Consider the following 24,239-nt stretch of genomic DNA (forward strand, 5'->3'; position numbering starts at 1 on the left):
TTGTGAGCACAAATGAAAATATTTATTACAACATACAGAAATTACAGTAATGTTTTTCCCCAACTTGTACAGATTCATGTAACAAATCTCTTACAGTAAAATCAAATTTAAGTGCAAAATGTTTGCTAGCAATAACGTATGTACAAAACAGTTTAGCAAAAATCCCTTGTTCTTCTACAGCAAACAGTAGCCACATTGGAGTAAAAAAAAAGCAGTAGTTTCTTTTATGTTCCCTTTTAAGTATGGTACAGTAATAGTACAAGAAGTACAGCAGGCAGTACATGTGGCAAAGGAGACTGATCCAAGTCAGAGACAAAAGGAATTGTGAAAATCAGCAGTTTCAACTCAAAGAAAAAGACCTACGACTGAGCAAAAGCACACGAGACAATGACAGCATATTAAGACCAGCTTTTCTTTTTTGTCTTCTCAAAAATCCACAGCTGCATAGAGGCGGATCAGTGTGAGTTGTGAGGGGGAATGTTATGTGTGGCACACACTCTGCTCATGTGACAGGAGTGGCAAAGGAGATGAGAGTCCAGGGGGAAGCACTGTGAGCCGGGCTTATCGGAGAGCTGCTTGCCACACTCCTGAGGAAAGAGGAGGGGAAAAAAAAAAAAGCTCAGATAACGACAGGAATGTATGCAGAGGAAGTGAGGTCACCTATCAAACCACTTCATAACCAAAGTGAGATAAGAACTATTTGGATAGGAATTTAAATCGGGGGTTATTAGCTGAAGATTACTCACCTCGCAGTGGTAGCACTCAAAGTGATAGTCCTTGTTCATAGACACGACCCTGAGGATCTCTTCACTGCCCTGAGACAAAACAGGAAGATGTTGAAGAGGTCAGCAGAGTCTCACTGAACACTATTTGCCAACAACTGTCTGCTTTGATTCCATTTAGAGCCATAAAGAACTTGACAAAAACGGAAATCTCTGATTGCCAGAAACTGTCGCTGTATTCACTGGTTCCTGAGGTTTTATTTGAAAAATGGGTTAAACACTTCATTGCAGGGTTTCTGATGAATTTTTAATGCATCAGTTTGAGTCTTCTCTGCATGCGTCCATATTGCTGCACCTTTGTTACAGCAGTTTTTTTCAAAATAAAAGTCCTATGCTGTTATGTTTTTTATTTGTCGGGGGAACAAACAGACTAGTACAATAATTTAAGGGAGATGCATAGATTATTAAGAAGAAAACTCAAGAAAAATGCTGTTACTCACCTCAGTAGGTAAGATGGGTTGTAAACAGGCAGCGCACTTCGGAGCAAATGTCCTGCAATAAGACAGGAGAAAGTTTTTTACATGCAAAAACCAAACTCTATAATATCTCTGTTCCACTTAACTCCTGATAAAAAAGAATAAAACACCCCCATAGCTGCTTAAATCTGGACCTTAAGCTGAGCATAAGTGCATAAATGTGGATAAATTTTACTTAACTAACTGAAAAGTTACTACTCCTTACTAATTACCGGAGAGAGCAACAGGAGTGACAGCAGACAACAACAGCACAGTTTCATGTTTTATGTTGCAGGTACGACAAAAACAAATAGCAAGTCTCACTTGTTGTAGTCTGCAACACAGTAGATGTTGCTGTGTTGGTCCACGGTGAAAGGGACCCCATCCAGAGCCTTGGAGCACATCACACAGCGGAAACAGCCGGGATGGTACGAGTTCCCAAGAGCCTGCAGGATCTGAGAAGGATAGACCGGAATTATTTAAAGGGAATTAAAGGCCCTGAAAATATGTGTTTTTAGGTATGTATATGTACACTACTGTTCAAAAGTTTGGGGTCTCCCAGGCGATTTCATGTTTGCCATGAAAACTCACACTTTTATTCATGTGCTAACATAATTGCACAAAGGTTTTCTAATCATCAATTAGCCTTTCAACACCATTAGCTAACACAATGTAGCATTAGAACACAGGAGTGATGGTTGCTGGAAATGTTCCTCTGTACCTCTATGGAGATATTCCATTAAAAATCAGCTGTTTCCAGCTAGTGCTGGGCGATATGACGAGACATATCGTGAGAACGATAGAAAAGTGTCTATTGTGCCATTTCTCTTCTATCGTTTCTAACCTAATTTTATCAATTATTACAGCAAATGTATCATTAAATAGCCTGCGACGATTGTATTAGTGTTTTCTTGTCACTATGCATACTCTAAGTTTATATACGTGAAAATAAAGAATAAAAAAGAGATTTTTCGCAAAGAAACTCCGTCTTGTGGTTTTTGCGACATGACGCTGCTTTACGTTTGCGACATGCTTTACGTTACTTTACTCATGAGTGCTGAGCGATGGACGCGCAACAGGTAGGGCTGGCCTGAATTGCAGCTTCTGGGCTCCGGATATTCGGTCCCCTCCTTAACGGGGGTGGGGGGAGGAATTTGACGGACGGACGAAGGAATGACTTGAATATTCGGTTCGGTCCGTGAGACCAGAGGCGGTGAGCTAACGGAGGAAAGAGCCGAATTTTCGGCTCGGTTCGTAAAGCCCCACGGGGGGGTGGGGGTGGAGGTAGGAGGGGGCGAATATTCGGATCTCAAAATAAATATCCGCATACCACCATGGGGACCGAATATTCGGATATTCGGGTCCAGCCCTAGCAACAGGTTGAAGTTTCATGGAGAAAAGTAAGCAATGAAATTTTTGTCAAACTTTTCAGAGAATAACTGAAAACATACTTTGTTGTGGTATATCGTCATATATATCGTCATCGTGATATAAAATAATCCATATCGTGATATATGATTTTTTCTATATCACCCAGCACTACTTCCAGCTAGACTAGTCATTTATCACATTAACAATGTCTAGACTAGATTTCTGATAAATTTAATGTTATCTTCATTGAAAAACATGCTTTTCTTTCAAAAATAACATTTCTAAGTGACCCCACACTTTTGAATGGCAGTGTATGTATATATGTAAATGCATATATCTAAGTAGATAAATATGTCAGGTTTTCAGTTCCAATTATAAAATGTTGCTGTATTGACTGTAATTATCATATTGTCTATTTTATCAGCCTTTTTTTCATCTCATTTTTCTTCCCTTCTCTAGCAGCTATATATATATATATATTATCATTTGTTAGTTTCTATTTTATTTTAAAATCAGTTTGTGGTCTGCTGGCCTTTTTGAAAATCATAATTTCTAAACCTTTCCTCTCCATTCAGCACTGCTCTACTGATGTTTTTAACCAGCTGGGGGCAAAACAGAAGATTCATATATGGTCAACTTTTAAACATGGTAAGAGTGTTGCATATTTATACAACCAGCAGTTACAGAGCTGTTTACTGTTCTTCATGTGGGGTCTTTGGCCACCCCTTGAATGGATTTTTTGCTCTATTTTTGGTTTCTACCAACACCTGAAGATGCCTGCTGCAGCTGAGAACAATCCCATAGATCAGTTAGTGTGAACCAGAACTGTTCAGGTATGAAGCAGGCAGCTAATGAGCTGAAACTCACTTTAAAACTCTGTAAAGCCGAGGAGGGGTTTCATAATCAGGTGATAATTTTGTGTGGGTTCCACCTTAAAGATACTGCTCTCACATTGTCATTTGATACATAAAAAAGTGATTCTATCTGCTTTATAAATTAGAAATCCAGCAAATCTTATTTTAATCGTCAACTTCAAACTGCAACATTTCCAGTGAGGCTACCAAGTCTCAAAGGAACGTATTTTTTCCCCTAAAACTCAGAGCAATAAACATCGGTGGCCCTAAAACTTGGAGTTGAGCCACTCATGCAGAAAATAATGCCTGTGGACCACAGACACACCGACAGCCTTCTATTTATATTATGGGTATTATGCGGTTCAAATATGGTAAGAAGTTTGGAGATAATCACCGCAGAGCCTTTTTTCTTTATTTATCAAAAACCCAAGGCAAACATTCCAGTGAAAATCTGCTGTGGGAAACCGAAAAAAGAGCCAACAGACAGACGTCACCAGATTTCTCTATCCTCTGAGGGCTTCTTCAAAGGAATGGTGGGAAACAGAGGATGTAAATAACTAAAAAAAAACAAACAAAAAAAAAAAACGACACAAGGCGAGTTAAAGATTAACCCTTGTGTTGTCCTGCGGGTCAAAATTGACCCATTTTAAAGTTTGAAAATGTGAGAAGAAAAATATATTTTCACAGTGAAACTTCTCATGTCCACATTTTCAACATTTTTGGGAAATCTTTGAACATTTTTTGGTGGAAAAAAAGAAATGCTAAAAATGTTTCTTAAGAACATTCACAAAAAATGAACCAAAATCCAGCGAATTTCGCTGGATTTTGGATTTTGGATTGATTTTTTGGTGAATGTTCTTAAAGAAAATATTAGAAGTTTTACTGATATATATGTAATCACTTTAGATATTTTTACAATTTTTTTGGAAGATTTTTACTCATTTTTTGAAAATATAGAATTTTCTATATTATATATAGAATAATTTTCTTGCCAAATTTGGGGGATTTTTTAAAAATAAAATTTGAAGGGAAACTTTTAAGGAATTATTGGAATTTTCTTCCTGAATGGTTTGCAAATTTTTAGAAAATCTGGGAATTTTTTTGCTGATTTTGGGGATTTTTTTCAGACAAGGAGACAATATTTTTTGGTGCCCATAAATGAGGACAACAGGAGGTTTAAAGATGGGAGCGTTCTTCTACTGGAGTTTTGTGGGAGTCTTTGTGAACATGTGGCATGTTCTCACACACAGACACACACACACACACACACACACACACACACACACACACCAGCAGCCCTCACCTGTTCCAGAATCAGGTGGCCACACACACTACACTTCTCAGCAGCAGCCTGGAATCCCGAAAACTGTAATTAAAACAGAGAGATTAGCAACGGTGCAAACTCAATCCTTCGACTCCGAACATGTCTGAGATGACAAAACACGCCTTGACCTCAGCTCTTACCATGTAATCCTCTTTACAGTACACAGAACCATTGACATTGTAGAAGTCCTTGTTTCTCAGGGTGCGTCCTGCAGAGGGGCAAGAGAAAATGTTAATCCTGCATGTGTTTTTTTTTAGAGAAATATAGAGCAAAAGTGTGCTAGAAACATATGAAATGCTTCCCATCATCATTGGGTTTACTCACCACAGGACACACAGGTGAAGCAGCGAGTGTGATAGAGGTTGTCCAGAGCCTGGCAGGCGTTATCCGCCCCGTACACGCCTTTCCCACACTTCACACAAGTTCCTGCCGACACACAGGGGGACAACACAACACAACACATTTAGTGGAGGGCGATCGCTCGGCGGCTCTTAGCGCTTTGTTTACGACGCATTCCAAGAGAATGTGTCTGAAATCCAACTCCACACAAAGTGTCAACACTTGTAAATCCTCTCGTTCGCACCACCTCGGGGATTTTCACACAGTTAAAACCCAGTTACCCATGCCAGGCTGTTTGCTCATCCACTCCAGTGTCTCTGCTGAAGCTCTGTTATTAAAGGGAAACTCCACCGGATCTGACTTTTTTTTTTTTTTTTTTTTGGCAAGACCTTCGAGAAAATACACAAGTCTTTCTTCTGGAGTTTGGAGCCAAGAACCTGCCTTTAAATTTGACTTTAAACCCCACATTTAGAGCAATTTGGAGATTTAACATGATAGCACTGCTTTTTTTCCTCCCTCACACTGGGAGCCAGAACTCCCCCAGAAGCAACAACAAAATTAGTAAATTACAAAAATGATCACTTTTGCTGCTTCCTCAAATCATTAAGTTAACAAGACTTAGTTTTTTTATTTTTTGGGAACCTTTTTTTCAGCTATTCTGAGGTTTCCACTGACATTTTGTTGTCAAGACTAAGAAGGTAAATAATCAACCTTTCTAGGTCAAAATTACCATAAGTTTGAGTTTTGCCATTTCGCTGTAAAAACACACCTACGCTGCTTCTAGGAAACAGCACGCCATCTTTAAAAAGTCCGGCTATTTGTGCCTAAATATGTTCCATAGTCGGCGCACTAAATGTAAAGTGGAAAAGCGGCGGCGGCGGTGGTCTGAGCTTCACTCATTCTGTGATCTATTTAAGGACTGGCCTGAGTTTTTTCCCCCCTTTCTAATGTGGCTGAGGGAGTGCCATACAAATCAAGAATTCCTACACTCTGCTGCTACGAGCTTGGACAGTCCCTTCGACATTTAGGAACGGAGTCTGTGCCAAAGCCAGAAACCAAAAGGGCCGCGACTCGAACTCTAAATATAATGTCTGAAGTTGCAGCATATATAACAAACTGCAGAAGAACTGGTTTAAGCAACCGGGAAGGATTTTTTTTATATAGAACACCAACAACCAAAGAAAATCATAAAAGCCACAGAAAATAGAGTACTTGCTAAACTAAAACTAACTCAGAAGACCTATCACAGGACTAGAGAGTGCATAACTCAGATTAGAGTTGAATATTTTTACTTTCTTTTTAATTATGAAACCCGTTTTTTCCCCCTTTGCTCAGCATAACACCTCATGGCAGGTGTGCGTGCTGGCTGAGCTCGGAGCGTCTGTCTTCACGGCTCACGGCTTCTGATTTCTTCTTAATGGCTGACAGGAGTACAGTATTGTATGTCCCCTCGGGCCACACATACCTGAGCAGAAAAACAGGCTACAGCACACCGCCCCTGCACACGCCAAGGCAGCGTTACACACACACACACACATGACTCACACACACACACTGCGTTACTGTGGCCTGAAGTCACTCAGGGGAAACACACCCTGCCTCAGAAGAGACAATATACACACAAACACACATTCATCCAGCCACCGTAACACACTCCTACCCTGCTACACACTCGCGCACACAGACCCTAATCTCCTCTGACTCACAGTAATGGCCGGAGCTGTGTTTATATGGAACCATGTAATTTGTGTCTGAGTGTTACAGCAGAATTTTGCAGTTTAATGGCCATGTAGATCCGCTGCATTGTGCACCACACTGTGGCAAATTGGCAACATCTGCCCCAAACATCAGCTGACTGGATGCGTTGGTTACAGGTGTGAGTCTGACTATTCACATACCTGCCGCTTTGCCGCTTAAATGTTTTTCTTTTTGTGAACAATATGTGCCCTTTAGCGGTCCGTTTCTTTCTCCTACTTGTCTGGATCTGAAGCCGCAGCGCTTCTTTCTCCCCCTTTCTGCTTTGTGTGTTGGGACCCTGCATGTCTCTGCAGGCTCTGTGGCACCATCCAGCTATCCATACACTCTTTCAACTATTAATCTGTCCATCCATCCATACAACCCTTTCATTTAGAGAGGAACCTGTGATCTGACACCAGGCAGCGAGGATGACAATAATAACACGGTGAGGGCGGATGTCGGGTGACCCAGCTCACCATTATGAATGCATGGGATGTCGTGTGTGAACAGTGACAGCACTGGCTCAAATTAGGGATGTGATTTTACATTTTGTGTTAAATGAAGCTCAGTTTATATCCCCCTCTTTCCTGTTTCCACCACACAGCCAGAAAATTTGATAAAAAGTATCTCACCAAAGAACTCCTGCCGGTTTTCCACGGTCTCCCTTCCAGCTCCTTGCTCCTCCAGAGGTTTGACTTGACCTCCAGCTGTTGAGGGCCCCACTGTCGCTGTGCTCGGTTTGGAGAGAGCAGTCAGGGCCAGAGACTGCTCCTTCAGCATCAGGCCTTCCAGCAGCCCCTCACCTTCCAGCACGGCGTCTCTCAGCAGCAGTCGGGTCAGCTCTTCTTGGTAGCGGGTGCCGGGCAGGTCAGAGTACCGGGCCCTCTCTCCCATCACACCGGCCTCTTTGCCTCTCACTCCAGCCTGCTGTTCGTCCCACCACTCTGGACCTGCCTGGTAGCAAGTCGCTGCCGGGCTTCCTACCGCGGGTGGGTAGGAGTGGCGGCTATCGTGTGCACCTGGACGCATCCCTACGTCCAGGTACTGAGTCCAGGCCTCTACAGGGGTCACCCCCGCTCTGCCCGGAGCGCCATAACCAACCGCAGAGCCTCCAGTCTGCACGGAGGGGGACTGCTGCTGAGGAGGGAGGCCTCCAGAGGCAGAGTAGCGAGAGTCGTAGCCTAAGCTGATGCCGCTGGTCCGGTTGCTGCTGCAGCGGCTCCCCATGGGACTCCCACCTCCTCCTCCACTGGCGGTGCTGGAGGCGAAGCTGGACCTGGGGCTGACCAGCACGGACTCCTGCAGGCTGAAGGATGAACACGGGCTCAAGGTCGGTCCTGGAGGGTAAAAGAAGCCTCCTCCTACGCCTCCTCCGGTCATATCAGAAGGGCGATGCGGTGGATGAGACAGGGATGCAGGCCTGGTGCTCTCCCACAGTTCACTGCCGGTGCTGAGGCGCTTGTAGAACAGAGCCTCCTGCAGAGAGAGGCGTTTGTGCCTCTCAGGCTCGGAGAGGTAGCCAGGCTCTGCCAGGCCGCCTCCGCTGCCCCTGGGTGCCGACCCATACCCCACCACAGCAGGGTACGGCGGGGGGACAGAGAGAGGAGGCGGCTGGGAGAGGAGCTGCTGCCGTCTGACCAGCTGCTGGAGCTCCAGAGAGTAGCGCCGCTGGTTGAGGGATGCCTTGGAGCCGAACGCCCCCTGAGGGTCGCTCTCAGGACCCAGGCCGGACTCACGCCTCAGGTGGGAATCCACACCATCGCCCAGGTAACGGGAAGCTCTCTGCTGGGGGGAGGGACGCCTGAGTGGTGCCAAAGTGGAGGGGTGAAGGGGCTGCTCGCCATCTGGAGGTATGGTGCCCACCGTGGCGGAAGTAGGTGGTGTGGTGAGGAGCTGAGAGGGCGGCATTCCCATCCCCCCTCCTCCTCCTCCTCCTCCTCCTCTCCCACTCACTGGAACACATGGATCGCTTGTGGTCGCGGAGGCAAGCGAGAACTGGCCGGGTCTTGAGGGCGAGGCAGCTGTGGCGCTGGGAGCTGGTGGCAGACCGCTGCCCCCTCCGCTGCCTGCAGAGATGCCAGCGTTGGCGTTGCTGTTGTTCGAGTTGTTGGCAGAGTCGTGTTTCTTCTTTGAACTGTGGAATTTCACGCTGCCCGAGTCCGTTAGCTTTAACTTCTCCAATAACTTGCTTATCGGCCTGTCCATGATGAAGCCTTCTTGTGCTTTTTACCTGCCCGGGCAGTCGAGTCTAACAGCAACTCCCTTTAGGTTTCAGAATAATGTGCTCTAATACAGTGTGAGTAGATAAACAGCAGAACAAAGATGTTCAAGTAAATCTACCGCTTTCCCTACAACAGTTGAAATGTTATAAAAAAAATTTTTAAATCTACCCTTGAATCTAGCTCAAAGCTACAAAAAGGACCCTTTATATACACACACAATAAATACAGAGCAGATAAATAAGACTGTTAAGACATTTCAGGGTGGTGACATGACTTTGTCCACTGAGTCATCTGGTTTGCCCTCATGTGGAAAATCCACAGGCACAGGTAGGCTGTGGTGAGGCAGAATCCATGGGATTATTAGACAGTTACTAACACTTCAAGTCAATCCAGCCAGGAAGAGGGAGAAACGTACATCCAGGACACTTTTCCGTGACCTATGGTCGTGGAGGGCCTCCTTTGTGGACCCTCATGTGGCTCCACATCTGCATCTTCTCCGGCGTTAAACTGTCTGGAAGCTCCTTGAGTAAACTGGCTCTGATGGGGTGGTTATCCAGGGCTGAGTGGGGGTTTGTCTCTCACTTTGAATTTTCTTTTTAACAGCACAAAGCGGACAGAGCTTCAGCAGGATGCAGGCGATCTCCCCTTCATGTGGGTCCAGTGTACACGAGAAAATAAATCCGCTTGCGCACAGATAGTCGACTCACCCAACTTCTGCCATTCATCTCAGGGCGAAAGGTGCTCGGGAAAAAAAAATAATTTAAAAAACACCCGATTACCTTTAACTAGAAAACACACACGCACGACTGCGGCTAGCAGTCTCCTCCGTCCGTCCGTCCGTCCATCCGCCAGAGCTCGGCTGCTTTTATCATTCCCGTTTTCACAGCACAAATCCTGTCCGGGACTCGGTCAAATAGTAGCGGAGAAGTTTGGAGAGAGAGGAGGAAATGAGGGGAAACCGGCGCTCCGTTACAGTTCCTTCCCAGCAGACCGGTGCTGGGCTAAACGAGTCGCTCGAGATAAATAAAATCCCTCCCCGTGTGCATTGCACGGTCGACAACTTTGTTTCTTTCTTTCTTCCCCCTAAATAATTACTTACCTCCCCCTCTTTTTGCAACGCCGTCCGGCTCGCAGCAGCGGAGGGAGCTAGTTCCGGTTACTGCTTTTCAAAACAAACCCTTTTCTGAGCACCGTGATTTTTAAATTAAACAAACACTCGACTGACCCGCTTTGTAGCTTTGGTTGAGCCTTATATAAAAAGGCTGATTTTGAGGTTATTTTTTAAACAGTTTTATGATCATAAACCTACTAAAGTGCTTATTTATTCGCTTCCTTGTTCAAAGCGGCGGTGTAATTGGTTTTATTTTGAAGGCGCATCACGTAACAGCCGTGACTTGTCGTCCTGCTGATACGTTCAGCTTGACCGTCTCTCTTCCTTTATCAGTGAGCGGAGACTCCAGCAGCCGGAACACCTTTCCTCCAGCCATGGTTGTTTCGTCATTCATACGCAAAACTCCCGCAGAGGATGATGAGCCCACTCCACAGGGACCTGCTCTCCACCAAAAATATTCAATTAAAACAATAAAATGAAATAAAACAAATGTCCTTTAATTTTCACCTGAAAATTAGTTTTGAACTTTCAGTGGCAACATTTTTTTGGTTTTAATTCAAACTTTCCCTGTTTTCAGTGACGACTTCAACTTTCCTAAGGCCATAACCACCTCTGAGGTCATGTCTAAAGCGATGGAAGTCAGTAATCACCAGTTCATGACATTACTTAGGTAAGTGTAGCAATTCCACAGTCCCACTCTGCATTTAAATCTTAAGTAACATTACATAAGCTGTAGCATCAAAATACAACTAAACTATACTCATCATGCAGAACAGGTCATTTTAAAATATATGTTATATCTGAGAATCCTAACTAGTGGTGCATTAAGGTATGAACATCACTAATGCAGCAGGTAAACTACTTTGTGTACTTTCAGGAAGCTTTAACCCTCGTGTTGAAAAAAATCAACCAAATCAACCAAAATCCATCGAAATTGGCTGGATTTTGGTTGATTTTTTTGTGAATGTTCTTAAAGAAAATGTTAGAAGTTTTACTGATATATATGTAATCACTTTAGATATTTTTAGGATTTTTTTGGAAGATTTTTACTCATTTTTTGAAAATATTTACAAGAATTTTCTTGCCAAAATTTGGGGGATTTTTTTAAAATAAAACTTTTATGGGAAACTTTTAAAGGAATTATTGGAATTTCTTGCAAATTTTCTGAAATTTGAGGAATTTTTTTGCTGAATTTTTGGATTTTTTTTCCAGACAGGAACCAATATTTTTTGGTGCCTGTAAATGAGGAGAACAAGAGGGTTAACTATCATAATATATTACAATTTATCAGTTAATTTTGTGTTAATATATAGAATCTGCAAGGTGACTAGTATCAAAGAGATGCATTACTGTAAAATATACAATATTTCCCTCTGAGATGAAGGTGAGAAGTAAAATAGAAAGTACACAAAAATGTCCATAAATACATTGCTTGAGTAAATCTACTTAGTTACATTCCATCACTGGGGTTCCTGAAGTCACGCTGTTTATAGTGCAACATTAAAACGCTCACAAAGGCGTCACCAAGTGAGACACAATAAAAGGCAAAAGGGAAAATCTGACCTTTTGATTTTAGTCAATGGTGGGAAGGGTGGGGCGGCAGTTTCAGTCACTTCCACAATAATTCTAATTACAGCCTTGCAAATACTCCGCTGCAGAGAAAGAACTGAAAAGAAAACATTGCCTGGAACCACATGAATTTATTTTGTAGAGATATATGTTCTAGAAGCAGCTGAGAGGGCATGGTGCATACTCCTGTACACTTTATAATTTGCAAAAATGCACTTGTGACATTTCTGTGCTCCACCTTTATGGTGTGTGACAAAGAAAAGCCATCTTAAATACAAAATAGTGGCAAATCTGCAGCCAGTCATGTTCCACATATGTAGATCTACTGTATGACGTCCATCCATGCATCCATTATCTATACACCACTTAATCGTCATTAGGGTCACAGGGGACTGGAGTCTATCCCAGCTGACTTAGGGCCCCACTAATGAACTGACAGTTGTAGAGGCCACACAAATTAAGCAGCTCATTGACAGGCAGAAGAGGTTAAAGGTCCACAGGTGAAGACAGAATTAACTCTAGGAGAGCGTGTTATTATTAATGATCTTGATGGTGGATTATAACTAAAACCTGCTGTACTGAGACGACTGATGGTCACAATTGGAGGATTCAAAGGCACAGCTTTTATTTGTCGGGTGACTTAGGGTGAAGACAGGGGACACCTTGGACAGGTCACCACATATAGAGACAAACAATCACACTCACAGAAAATTTAGAATTATCAATTAACCTCAGCATGTTTTTGGACTGTGGAAGGAGGCCAGAGAAAACCCATGCAGGGAGAACATGCGAACTCCACGCAGAAAGATCCCAGGCCCAGGCCAGGATACGATCTTCTAGCTGCAAGGCGACAGTGCTAACCACCAAAGTACTGAGCTGCCCTGGTATATGGCAATGTTCAGCAAGTAAAACACTCAGGATAGTTGCAATTATAAATGTAGCACAAAATTGTTCACAATAAATGGCTGAATTACTATAAAGAAAGTTAAATATGTACACTCAACATTATATAAAAATCATAAAGCACTTCAAAAGCTTTTATTTTTGACTTAATTCATATAGAGATTTTCTGCAACAACACCAAAAATGAATCACAACATTTCAATTAACCAAGAATGATCAAATACAATATATGATTTTAAAGCAAATACCAGCTTGCTTGTTAGCATAGCTGACAGTTTATGTTGTTTTTGCCCTGTTGTCTTGGCTGTGCTTCTTCCTGTATGCTTTAATATGAGCTTATATGTGCAGACTGTGTCTTCTTTAAACAGACAACCAGAAACTATGCACAGTGCACCACTAGTGGCAAAAACAGGGGGGTCAAGAGGGGCCCACAGCTTATTTTTGCCCCAGGCTTCCCAAAAGACTTACCCAGCCCCTGTGACTGTGACAGTGACTAAGCATTAGGTTAATGTTTATTGTGATGGATCTCTAGATACAGATGCATTCATGTGGCTGTGGTTTGGCACCAGCTTGGAGTGTAAAATGACCACCGAGGCAAACCACCAATATAAACATTTCTGTTTTCATTTTAAAGAAACTTTATTCTGACGTTGTTTTTCCTCATTTAACTGCGGCTGAAACCGAACATTCTGCTTTCTCGATAGTGTTTTCTTTAGAGCAGTTGATGGTAAGACAAGCTGTAATGTTTTTAACCAGTCATGAAGTAAATTTGGGGGAGGACGCTTGTAGTTTTATCCTGTGGTGCTTAAACTCCACTGAAGCAGGAGGAAAATATTGCACTTTTCAGTTGATTACATTAGCTGACACTTACACTACCGTTCAGAAGTTTGGGGTCACCCAGACAATTTCATGTTTTCCATGAAAACTAATTTCTATTCATGTGCTAACATAATTGCACAAGGGTTTTCTAATCATCAGTTAGCCTTTCAACACCATTAGCTAACACAATGTAGCATTAGAACACAGGAGTGATGGTTGCTGGAAATGTTCCTCTGTACCTCTATAGAGATATTCCATTAAAAATCAACCATTTCCAGCTAGAATAATCATTTACCACATTAACAATGTCTAGACTGTATTTCTGATTCATTTAATGCTGTCTCCATTGGAAACAAAAACTGCTTCTCTTTCAGAAAATAAGGACATTTCTAAGTGACCCCAAATATTTTAATGGTAGTTTATATTTACATTTTTATTCTGTTTTAATGAGTGTGTGCAAATTTAGATTTCTTTAATATGGCACATTATCAACTCATAACCTACCCAGCAGCATAAAAATAAATACATCAACAACTTTAAAATAGTTCTTACATGTTATTGCATCATTAATTATTCAATATTTTACAATATTTGGACCACCTACTCGCTAATTTATGCTTTCTGAGCTAATATTTATAATTGAAATGCACAGTTTTATTTGTGATCGAGCATTATTACACTGATTACTACTGGATTACTTCATCCACCGCCGTTATAAACATTTCTAAGCGGTCGTTATTCGACTTAAACTGCGTCGTTCAGGCAACCGCACTACTTTGTTGTACCAGCAGCCTGTGGAATGCGCGGAGGGACACGGCGGAGTGCGGCGGCTGGTGGATTTTTTCGGCGTGTCTGAGTTCTCCAAGGACGATACAGAGTAAACATCACGCTACTATGTCAGCTCTGGCCGGCCTTAGTCAGCGCTCATTCCGGCTGTTTAGTGGCAGTTATGGGAAACTGAACAACCCCAGAAGAAGTGATAAAGTCCAGCACGGCGGCTCTGGCGGGTTGGGGAGGTTTTAGTGGGTTTTCTGTGTCCCGGAGCTCTTCCACATGGAGCCCTCCATGGCCCCTGCGGTTCCCCGGATCCCCGCAGCAGCCTCCGCACACTCTGGCTCTCTCACCTCAGGCTGCGAGTGGGAACTTGTCTGAAAAGCTAACAGAGAAATTCTTCGGGGCTTAGTGTCGGAGCAGCTCATACAAAAACAATACTTTGAAGAGCTGCGAGGGAGCCGGCGCTCCGTCTGCAGAGCACTGTTCCAGCACAGATCAGTCATGGAGATGATGTTTACAGATAGGCACCTGGAGTTATTAGCAGTGCTCCTTCAAAGGGCAGATGTGCAAACACAGCAGAGCTCAGGCCATGATGATGTGGAGCCCATCATAGGCTGCATTTTACAGCATCCCTCCTCTAACCACTGGGTCATAATATCTGATCACAGGATGAATCTGAGAGACTATAAGCCAGGGGTGTCAACCTTATTCTAGTTCAGGGGACAAATGCAGGCCAATTTGATCTCAAGTGGGCCGGACCAGGAAAATCAGAGCATAACAACCTATAAATGACAACTCTAAATATCCCCCTTTGTTTTAGTACAAAAAGTATACTCTTAAAATGAGAAAATCTTTTTATAAAACATTAAGAACAACCTGAAATTTCTTAAGAAAAGTATGGGCAATTTCAACAGTATTTTACCTCATTTTATCATCTACACATTACAACTTACAGATCACAGTGTATCTAGAACTCAGTAATATTGTATTTTACTTTATGATCAAAACAACCTGTCAAGATCTAGAAATTATTTGAAATTTATAGCTTTACAAATGTACAATTTACAATTAATGTCTTCTCTGTAATTTTTACACTTTGCAAAGTCATCCTGGGGGCCGGATTTGGCCCACGGGCCGTATGTTTGACACCCCTGCAATAAGTTGATAGAAAATGCTTAATTATTGTTAGTTTGTTTCTCACTTTCTTAACCCTCCTGTTGTCTTCACTTATGGGCACCCAAAAAAATATTGTTTCCTTGTCTGAAAAAAAATAAAAAAATTCAGCAAAAAAATTCCCCAAATTTCTGAAAATTTGCAAAACCTTCAGGAAGAAAATTCCAATAATTCCTTTAAAGTTTCCCTTAGAAGTTTTATTTAAAAAAAAAAAAAAAATCCCCCCAAATTTGGCAAGAAAATTCTTGTAAATATTTTCAAAAAATTAGCAAAAATCCTCAAAAAAATCCGAGAAATATCTAAAGTAATTACATATATATCAGCAAAACTTTTCTTTTCACAAAAAATCAACCAAAATCCAGCGAGTTTCGCTGGATTTTGGCTGATTTTTTGTGAATATTCTTAAGAAACATTTTTAACATTTCTTTTTTTCCACAAAAAAAAATGTTCAAAGATTTCTCAAAAATGTTGAAAATGTGGACATCAGAAGTTTCACTGTGAAAATATATTTTTTCCCCCCACATTTTCAAACGGGTCAAATTTGATCCGCAGGACAACATGAGGGTTAATATAACCTTCCTATAGTGTTCTTCAGAAGTGAGTAAAATAAATTAAAAGTCAAATGACCAGCATCACCTCTCAATAACTGCATTATTACTGAGTTGAGAAGAATCAACAATAATGTTAATAAAAAATAAAAAACTTTACAAAGATTCCTTTGAAAATACTGCCCTCAAAGTCGACACGCTGCAACAAAAGTGACTGCACCTGTGATCGTTAACACACAAGTTAGAGAACCTGTGATCGCTGAAACAGGATTGAGTTCACCTGTAGTTTCCAATTAGTCTCAGTGCACTAAATAGGACAACGTGAAAACGGAAACAACAAGTATGCCGGCTCACTGTGCTGCATACAATTACACACTGCGTCGTACGATTGAGACAAGGAAACTTGGAATGACTTTTCATAGGTAAGAATAGTTTTTGGCTCTTTTTTCATTATGAAATCTTGTTGAGAGCTTCCAGTCTATGAGAGCTAACTAGTTAGCCACTAGCAAAACGCTAAGGCGAGCTAGCAGCTTGACAACCAAATACCAGACGATTAATAGTAGCTGTAGTATAGTTGTACAAGCAGTAGTAGTAATACTAAAAGTACAAGCAGCAGTAGTAGTATAAACAGCTGTCAGAGTCGTAGAAGTAGTATCAGTATTTGTAATAGTATTACAAGTTGTAGTAGCAGTGCCAGTATCAGCAGTAGTAGTTAGTGTACTAGTAGTAGTCACATTGCTATTACTACCACCAATACTACCAATAGTAGTTATAAAGCCTAACTCATGTATATCCAGATTACCATCTATGTTCTTCCTCCAAACCCATTTTATGATTGGGATTACAGGCAGTTCTTTAGGACTGCTCTCAAATAATTGAAATGTTACTAAACAAGGTTATACTTATCAAATTAAATAGCTCTGGTCTCCAGTATATTGGCGAATTCGGTTCTTTGTACTTAATTTATTAGCATGATTTCTTTTTAATATGTTGTGTACAGACTTAATTACTTCTCTGTCTACTTTTCTTACTCCATGTAGGTTTCCCAGAGACTATGGGTTGAGGAGGAATTGGAAGTTTGTCAGCTTAGACCTGGTGTCATTCCATCAGTGTTAAACTTCCCGGCTCATCTTGGAAGAGTACGTGCCAGAAAGACCACGACCAAGCAGCCTTGAGATCTTAGGCAGCGTCTCCCTGAGGTGGGTGTCGACGGTGTTCACAGTCAGGTCTGTGGTAATCCCGTCAAAAAACAAAACAGAAAAAAATCTAGATTATAAATCAACATGTAACCAAAGCACTCTGTGTATAACGCCATAGTATAGGATGTAGTTCAGAAAATGTCAAAGTATAGTATGCTTTACTCAAGAATAACATAGTATGGCCTGTAGTTCATAGTACAGCATGTTGGAAAGAAAAAAAACCCAAAACATAGATTATTATGTGGTTCAAAAAGCGTAAAATAATAGGATGTTGCCTAAAATTGTCATGTATGATACGTGGTTCAAAAAATGTCATAGTGCAGTATATTGTCAAAATAGTATGTAATTCAAGAAAACATCAGAGTATAATATGTCATTTAAAAATGCCATAGAATAATAATTTCATTGCACAAGTAAAAGTATAGTAACTTTTAAAACTGTTCGAATTCTTACATGTTGCTAAAAAAAAACTAAAAAAAACTAAAACAAAAAAACCTCAGTAATATGTCAATTATAAAAGCCTATAGTATAGCGTGTCGCCCAACAAACATCATAGTATAGCATGTCGCTCTAAAAACGTCACAGTATAGCCTTTAGTCCACAGCTGTCAGTAGGTGAGGAGCAACACAAAAACAGTCCAAACGCTGGTTTCCAGAGGGTTAGATGAGAATTTATTTGAAAGAGTAAGTTTACAACAACACAACATGTGAGGGGGTTAAAAACAAATGGATGTTAGTAAAATAAAGATAAATCAACAGAACTAAAAGTGAACTTCATGTTGACATTGATGGGCATTCCAACCAGGAACAAAGTAAAAGATAATCAATACGAAAAAAAACGCTTCCTGTTCACCTCTTAAAACCCAAAAACACACTGCAGTAGCACCCTAAACTAAAACTACCAATGGGTTTCCTGTTTTCCTTTCTGAACAATTCAAAGGTCCCTCTCTATCTCCCCACACATCCACCAACCACTGGAACACATCTCCAAAGTTCTGCTGGGCCAGCTCAGCTTCCCCTCAGAAGAAGTGCTGCCACCTGCCAGATGAAGGAGCCTTTTGAGAGGCAGCTGGCATCGTGATTGGACTGTACTTTGGTCTGTTCCAATCCAGCTTCAGCTCCAGAGACGGCAGGCGGGACGAGTCAACGGAGGCCTGGTGGACGAAGGCATGCAGCTGAGTACAATCCAGAAAACAACAGAGGAGGAGTGCAGCAGCCCAGAGCCAGAACAACCAGAGTAGCATCATATGTCTCTTAGAAAACATCATAGTATAGCCTTTGGTATGAAAAAACGCCATCATATACATCGTATATTGTACAAATAACAAGTCAAAGGAAAGAGACATACATTGTAGAATTGTAGTAATTGTGGGCTGACTGATTTACTGATTATCAGTATTTTATTTTTTACTGATTTACGGTAATAAATACATTTAAAAATGGTGCTACTTTGGCTCTGAACCTTTATCTACCTGTGGTCGCTCTGTCTTCTGGAGTGATTTGATTGGTTATACGTAACGAATAAAACTCCTTTAACTTTACATCTGTAAACAAAAACGTATCAAAGTTTTCTGTTAGAGTTTGTGTTCTTCTAAGTTTAACTCCAAGATTTTAAATACTTTCATTTACTGCAAATGAATATCTACTCCAAATGTCTCACTAATAATCATTATCAGCCTTAAAAACCCACAAAACACCCCTCTATACTCGACCACACTTAGTACAGTCTGGTTCCCCCTTCTATAAATCTGCTTGGAATCTTCCACTTCCTGTTTGTCAAAGTGGCCTTCTACCTGGACAGGTTTTGTTGGAGCTCATGCAACAAACATTTTGGGTAACTGCACTTTAATATGGATGGATGACACTGAATTAGAGTCTGTTTTAATGAGACTGAGTTAAGATGTGTAGCTCTGTCATTAAATAGTAAATTATTTCTCAGAATTCACAGAGAAAAGTCTGAAATGTTTGCTAGGTTAGCGTCCCACATGTTCTTTGGCTCAGCTAAAGCTAACTCTCTCCAACTTCTGGATCTCTTGAGTTGCTTGTTGTTAAAATATCTTGCTAGAGGTGCTGAAGCTCAGAAAGTCTGAGATGTTTGTTCAAAATAAGCTCATTCTCAAGTCTTATCTGAACTGTCCTCTTTTGTTTGAACTTTCCCTAAACTTAGGAGTTAATGACAGAGCAGCACATCCAGACTCAGTCTCATTTATGTAGAGATTAAACTTCAGTGTCATTCATTGATGTTAAAGTGCAGTTTTTCAAATGTTTGTTGCACATGCTCCCGACCAAACCAGTCCAGGTGGAAGACGATGTGAAGAGAAAGCTCCAGAGGATGAATATCACACATTTACGTTGGAAATAAATGTCCTTTAATTAGACATTGTCATGCAAAAGTTGGATTTCCCTTTAATGATGTTCAAATCTTTGTTGAGTGCTTTGTTGATGTTGGTTTCTAAATGTTTTTTGACACTCGGCCCCAAAGATTAAAACCTTCTACGGCTCACAAGCTGCAACAATTCACACATTATCAACTATCTTTCTGACTAAACTAAGATAAAAAGTGAAAAACTGCCTGATTCCTGCATCATGAATGTAAATCTTTTTGGTTTTTATGACAGTAAACTGAATATATTTGGGTTTGACATTTTATAAACCAAAACAAGAAATGAATTACTGGAGAAAGCGACAGATTAATGGACAAAGAAAATGTGTTTTCTAACATATATGGCTGAATTACTCCAACATTACAAGATACATACAATTTTAATTCAATTTTATTTATATAATGCCAATTACAGGTCAAATTGTCTCAAGATGCTTTATTTTTATATTTTTTTGTCATATTTAAAATATGACAAAGTAAGAAATTTAAACCTCTTGACTAATCCAATTTATTATTTAGTTTTTAAGAGACTATTTGACAACTAAAATAACTTTCTCTACTAAAACTAATAAACATGAGGTCAAATAGAAGGAAGAGTTTTAAATACTGCAGTCCCACGACGACAAGAATAAAGTTTCTCAACAAAAACTAAATCTGCTGGTGGATTCCATTAAAGTCCTAATAAAGGATAATAAAGTGTGATACTAAAGGTTTGTGGTGCTAAAAATCTCCAAGTAAAGATATCAAGTTGAACATCTGGATGGAGGTTGATAAAAGTTGACCTTCTTTCATTTCTCTGGAGCCGACTCCATGGATTTTATGGATGGTGGTTAAAGACCTGCTCTTCTAGTGGTCTTCCTTCTAGTCGCTGTAAAAAGTCAGTCCATCCTGGCCGACTTCAACATCTCTTCATGACAACTTGTTCTGCCTCTGACCTCGTGAAAACTCAAGAAACTCGGGAAAACCCATGGAGACTCGAGGAACTCGTGGAGACTCGAAGAACTCGTCGGGCGGGGGAAGGTGTGGTGGGCGGTGGGGGGGTAGAGGGGGGAGGCCGCCACCCACCTCCCCGCCTACTCTCCGCCCTGACTCCACCCAGACTCCGCCTTGGCTCTGCCCATGTGGTCACTTGGAAACTGCGATGACAAAGGGAGGACGAAATTATTTCTTTTTATCTGATCTGTAGCTCAGTGAGTTAAGGATTTGCCTATGGAGCTGCAGGTCGCTGGTTCAAGACCAGACACTTCTTAAATTTTCTCAAAATCCTGACAAAGACGAACAAAGAAAAAGGCCGGTGGCGGGTCTTGAACCTGCGACCTTCCAGTTGGTAGTCTGTCTTCTTATCCTCCTGAGCTACTCGCTCAGATACTAATTCTTGTTTTTTTTGCGCATTTATCATCTATTTTTTGTCGTTTTCGAGTTTTTTTTTTAACTCGAGTCTCGACTCGACCGTTTTTCTCAGGAGGTTGGACTTCAGCCTTTGTGCTGGAGGGTGGAACCCTCAGTTCCAAGACTTTCCAAAGCCTCCACACCTCCCGAGTCCTCAGGACCTGAGCTTTCACACAGTCTGAGGGCTGAAATTTTCTAAGTCCCACAGTAGTTCTCTGTTAGATTGAACTTTCAGACAGTCCAAGGACTGATATCTTCTAAGTTCCTGAGTAGTTCTCTGTTAGTTTGAACCTTCAGACAGTCTGAGGACTGAAATCTTAGAAGTTTCTCAGTACTTCTCTGTTAGTTTGAACCTTCAGACAGTCTGAGGACTGAAATCCTAAAAGTTCTTGAGTAGTTCTCTGTTAGTTTGAACCTTCAGACAGTCTGAGGACTGAAATTTTAAAAGTTTCTCAGTACTTCTCTGTTAGTTTGAACTTTCTGGTTAACAGAAGCCTTAAAACTTGTGACCATGAGTCTTGATTTCACATTTAGACCATCCATCTGAGTTCTTCTCAGACCTTCACCTGTGGGTTTTTTAGAAATCCTCAACAAACTTTGATTCTCTTCACTGAACAGTAAAGTTTGTGGAGATCAGAAGGTAACATTAGTTTGATAAATGCCTTCAACTACTAGTAGACTTTATCTGGAAATCAGTTTTCTGAAATGAGTTCTTAGTAAATCTGTCCACAATCAAACCAAGTACATAGAAAGAGGAAATGTTTGAAGAAACAACTTGATGTTTTCATTTCAGACTAGAAAACACTTTAAGGCCTTTATCTGTTTTAGCTCTTTTGATCATTTTATTGTTTCTTCTGTTTAATTTGATCTTCTAAAGTTTAACCGGTGCCCTTTCAAAGGTTTTATCTTTAGTTTGATTCTTCTTAAATGTTTAGTTTTACTCTTTTCTCACCTTTTAATCTGTTCTAATGTCTGATCTGATTTCGAAATGTTTTGTCTTTTTAATGTTTAATTGTTGTTTTTTCAAATATTTTATCGGCTTGTTTGAAAAATTTCGTTTTCTTTCCCAATGTTTAATTTTTCGATTAAATCTTTAAGGTTTTTCTTTTTAAATGTTTTACCACCTTTTAATGTTTAATTTTCTTTTTTAATGCTTCATTGTATTTTCTGTTTAATTCCTATTTAAAGTTTTATTGTCTTTAAGATTTAATTTTCTAATTAAACATTTAGTTTTCTAATTAAATGTTTTGACGTTTAAAGGTTTAATAATCTAATTAAATGTTTTGTATTTTTCTAAATGTGTAATATTCTTGTTTAATTGTATTTTTTAAATGTTTAATTATCTAAAATATTTCATCTTTAATGTTTAATATTTTTGTTTAAAAATTTTTGTTTAATTTCGTAATTACATGCTTTGTATCTTCTGTTTAATTATCTAATTAAATATTTTGTCTAATATAATTTAATTGTATTTAATGTTTAATTTTCTTTTTAAAAGTTTTATTATATTAAATGTTTTTTTCCTTTGATTTAATTGCTTTTTTACTGTAGTTTATTTCTTTAATCTTTTTTTCTGTCAAGATTTTAACCCCAACCTTAAAAATGAAACAAACCCTTAAATCACAATGAAAATACTTCTGTTGTCACAATCATGAGTTAGTCAATTATTCAGTTTATCAATTCAACTTTATTTGTTTAGCACCTTTCACACAGATTACAAAACTAAACAAGCAAAGAGAAAAAACTATGCTAAAACTATGATTAAGACTCAAAAACAAAAAAAAGATTTAACATGGTAATAAAATCTGTTGTGTCCAGGGGATGGAGGGAGTTTATTGAAGTCTTCTTGGGCTCACATGGTAAATCATTTAAAATATAAACTTGATATTCAGTCTAAGGAAACTGCAGAATGACAGAAGAACCAACAATATCTCCTGTTTTCTCCTTTAATGAGTCGACTCTTCTTGTGCTTTCAGACCAAAGAACTACAGACTCTTCACAACCTGCTCAAACTCTTGGTACAGGACCTCACCACACGGGTCAAGAAGGTTTCCATCTCATTTCTACTCTGAAGCTCACCTTCTCCTGCTCAAACTGCTGACAAATGTTTCTGCTGCTCTAAAGTCTGGTCTCCAGAACTTCCTAAAAACTCTCAAAGTCTCTTCTGCTGCAGGTTGCTTTGTAGAACTGTTCCAGAAAACCTCACTAAACCACATGGAGGGGCCTCAAGATAGTCGTCCAAATGAAACCATACAAAAACCAAACTAGCACAACCCAAACGCTAAAGTCTCCTGCAGCCTACCAGAGAACCTCTGAGAACAGAGAATCAGGACAGGAACTCTTACCTTCTGGACAACCAACGCTTGGTTCACAAACAAGAATACAGAATGTGTCTGACCAAAAACCTCTGAAGACTCACTACAGCCAAGATAAAGACACAACTCAGCTGCAGCAAATCCACTAATCACTGCACACATTAGCACCATGTGCTAACTGTGGCTAAAGAACCACATTTACCAAGACAACTATCCAGTACAAAGCCCTAAAACACACCAAGAAACACATTAAAGACGATTTTACTGCTGGAAGCTGCAAGCCAACGCCTAAAGAACAAACTAAAGCAATGGAGCCAAACCCAGGTTCAGTGGTGAAGAGAAGCAGAGGAAATGTTTGTCTGCAGCTAAATAAAGCAGGAAGACACTGAGCTGCTCAGGTGTTCCTGATAACACCAAGCAGCCACCTGGACAGCCAATAGGAACACAGCTTCCTGGAAGTCCAGAGGGCTGGGTTAGTGAAGGAAATTTAGTTTAAAGTTGAAGCAGAAAGTTAACAAAGAAAGTTGAAAACCACCTTCTGATCCCTGAAATCTCTGAGTTTTCACACAAAGAACACCTGAACATGTCAAACTGGTTCCATAGTAGAACCATCATTGTAAAAACGTCATAGTATGGTGTGTTGCTCAAAAAACATTAGGACCCGGCTGTCAGGGGACAAACATGTAAGAAACATGAGAACAGAGAGAACCCAACCAGTAGGTCACAGTTTATCATCCCCCAGTCATCTCCTGAAGTCCATATGGTGAGAGACATCAGTATCTGGTTGTTCATTTACCAGAGGATGCTTATAATCATGCTGATGTGGTCTGTACTCTACAGTATTTTAGTGACTCAATAAATGCCTAAGTTGTTTTTTTTAAATGCTTTTTAGTTTTTAATAAACATTTAAGAGCCTATATGTAATCAATAAATGGCCTTTGTCTATCTTAAGAAAAATTCACTCAGAACTCTG

General features: G+C 40.4%; 1 protein-coding gene and 2 pseudogenes across 1 annotated transcript; 1 reads left to right on the top strand and 2 right to left on the bottom strand.

The window, feature by feature from the left end:
* On the bottom strand, positions 1–10,181 carry ajuba (ajuba LIM protein). The gene is made up of 8 exons (XM_023268640.3): positions 7,495–10,181; positions 5,111–5,212; positions 4,927–4,994; positions 4,766–4,828; positions 1,562–1,692; positions 1,223–1,274; positions 747–815; positions 1–587 (listed from the first exon to the last, which is right to left on the bottom strand). The coding sequence occupies exons 1-8, from the start codon at positions 9,065–9,067 to the stop codon at positions 456–458; spliced, it is 2,190 nt and encodes a 729-aa protein (XP_023124408.1). The 5' UTR covers positions 9,068–10,181; the 3' UTR covers positions 1–455.
* The window catches only part of LOC111574973 (inactive carboxypeptidase-like protein X2), a 25,945-nt pseudogene continuing 4,020 nt past the window's right edge, over positions 2,315–24,239 (top strand).
* Positions 18,132–24,239, bottom strand: part of LOC111585034 (elongator complex protein 1-like) — a 26,146-nt pseudogene continuing 20,038 nt past the window's right edge.

This window comes from Amphiprion ocellaris, chromosome 23 (assembly GCF_022539595.1).
Source record: "Amphiprion ocellaris isolate individual 3 ecotype Okinawa chromosome 23, ASM2253959v1, whole genome shotgun sequence".
Classification (NCBI taxonomy): Eukaryota; Metazoa; Chordata; class Actinopteri; family Pomacentridae; genus Amphiprion; species Amphiprion ocellaris.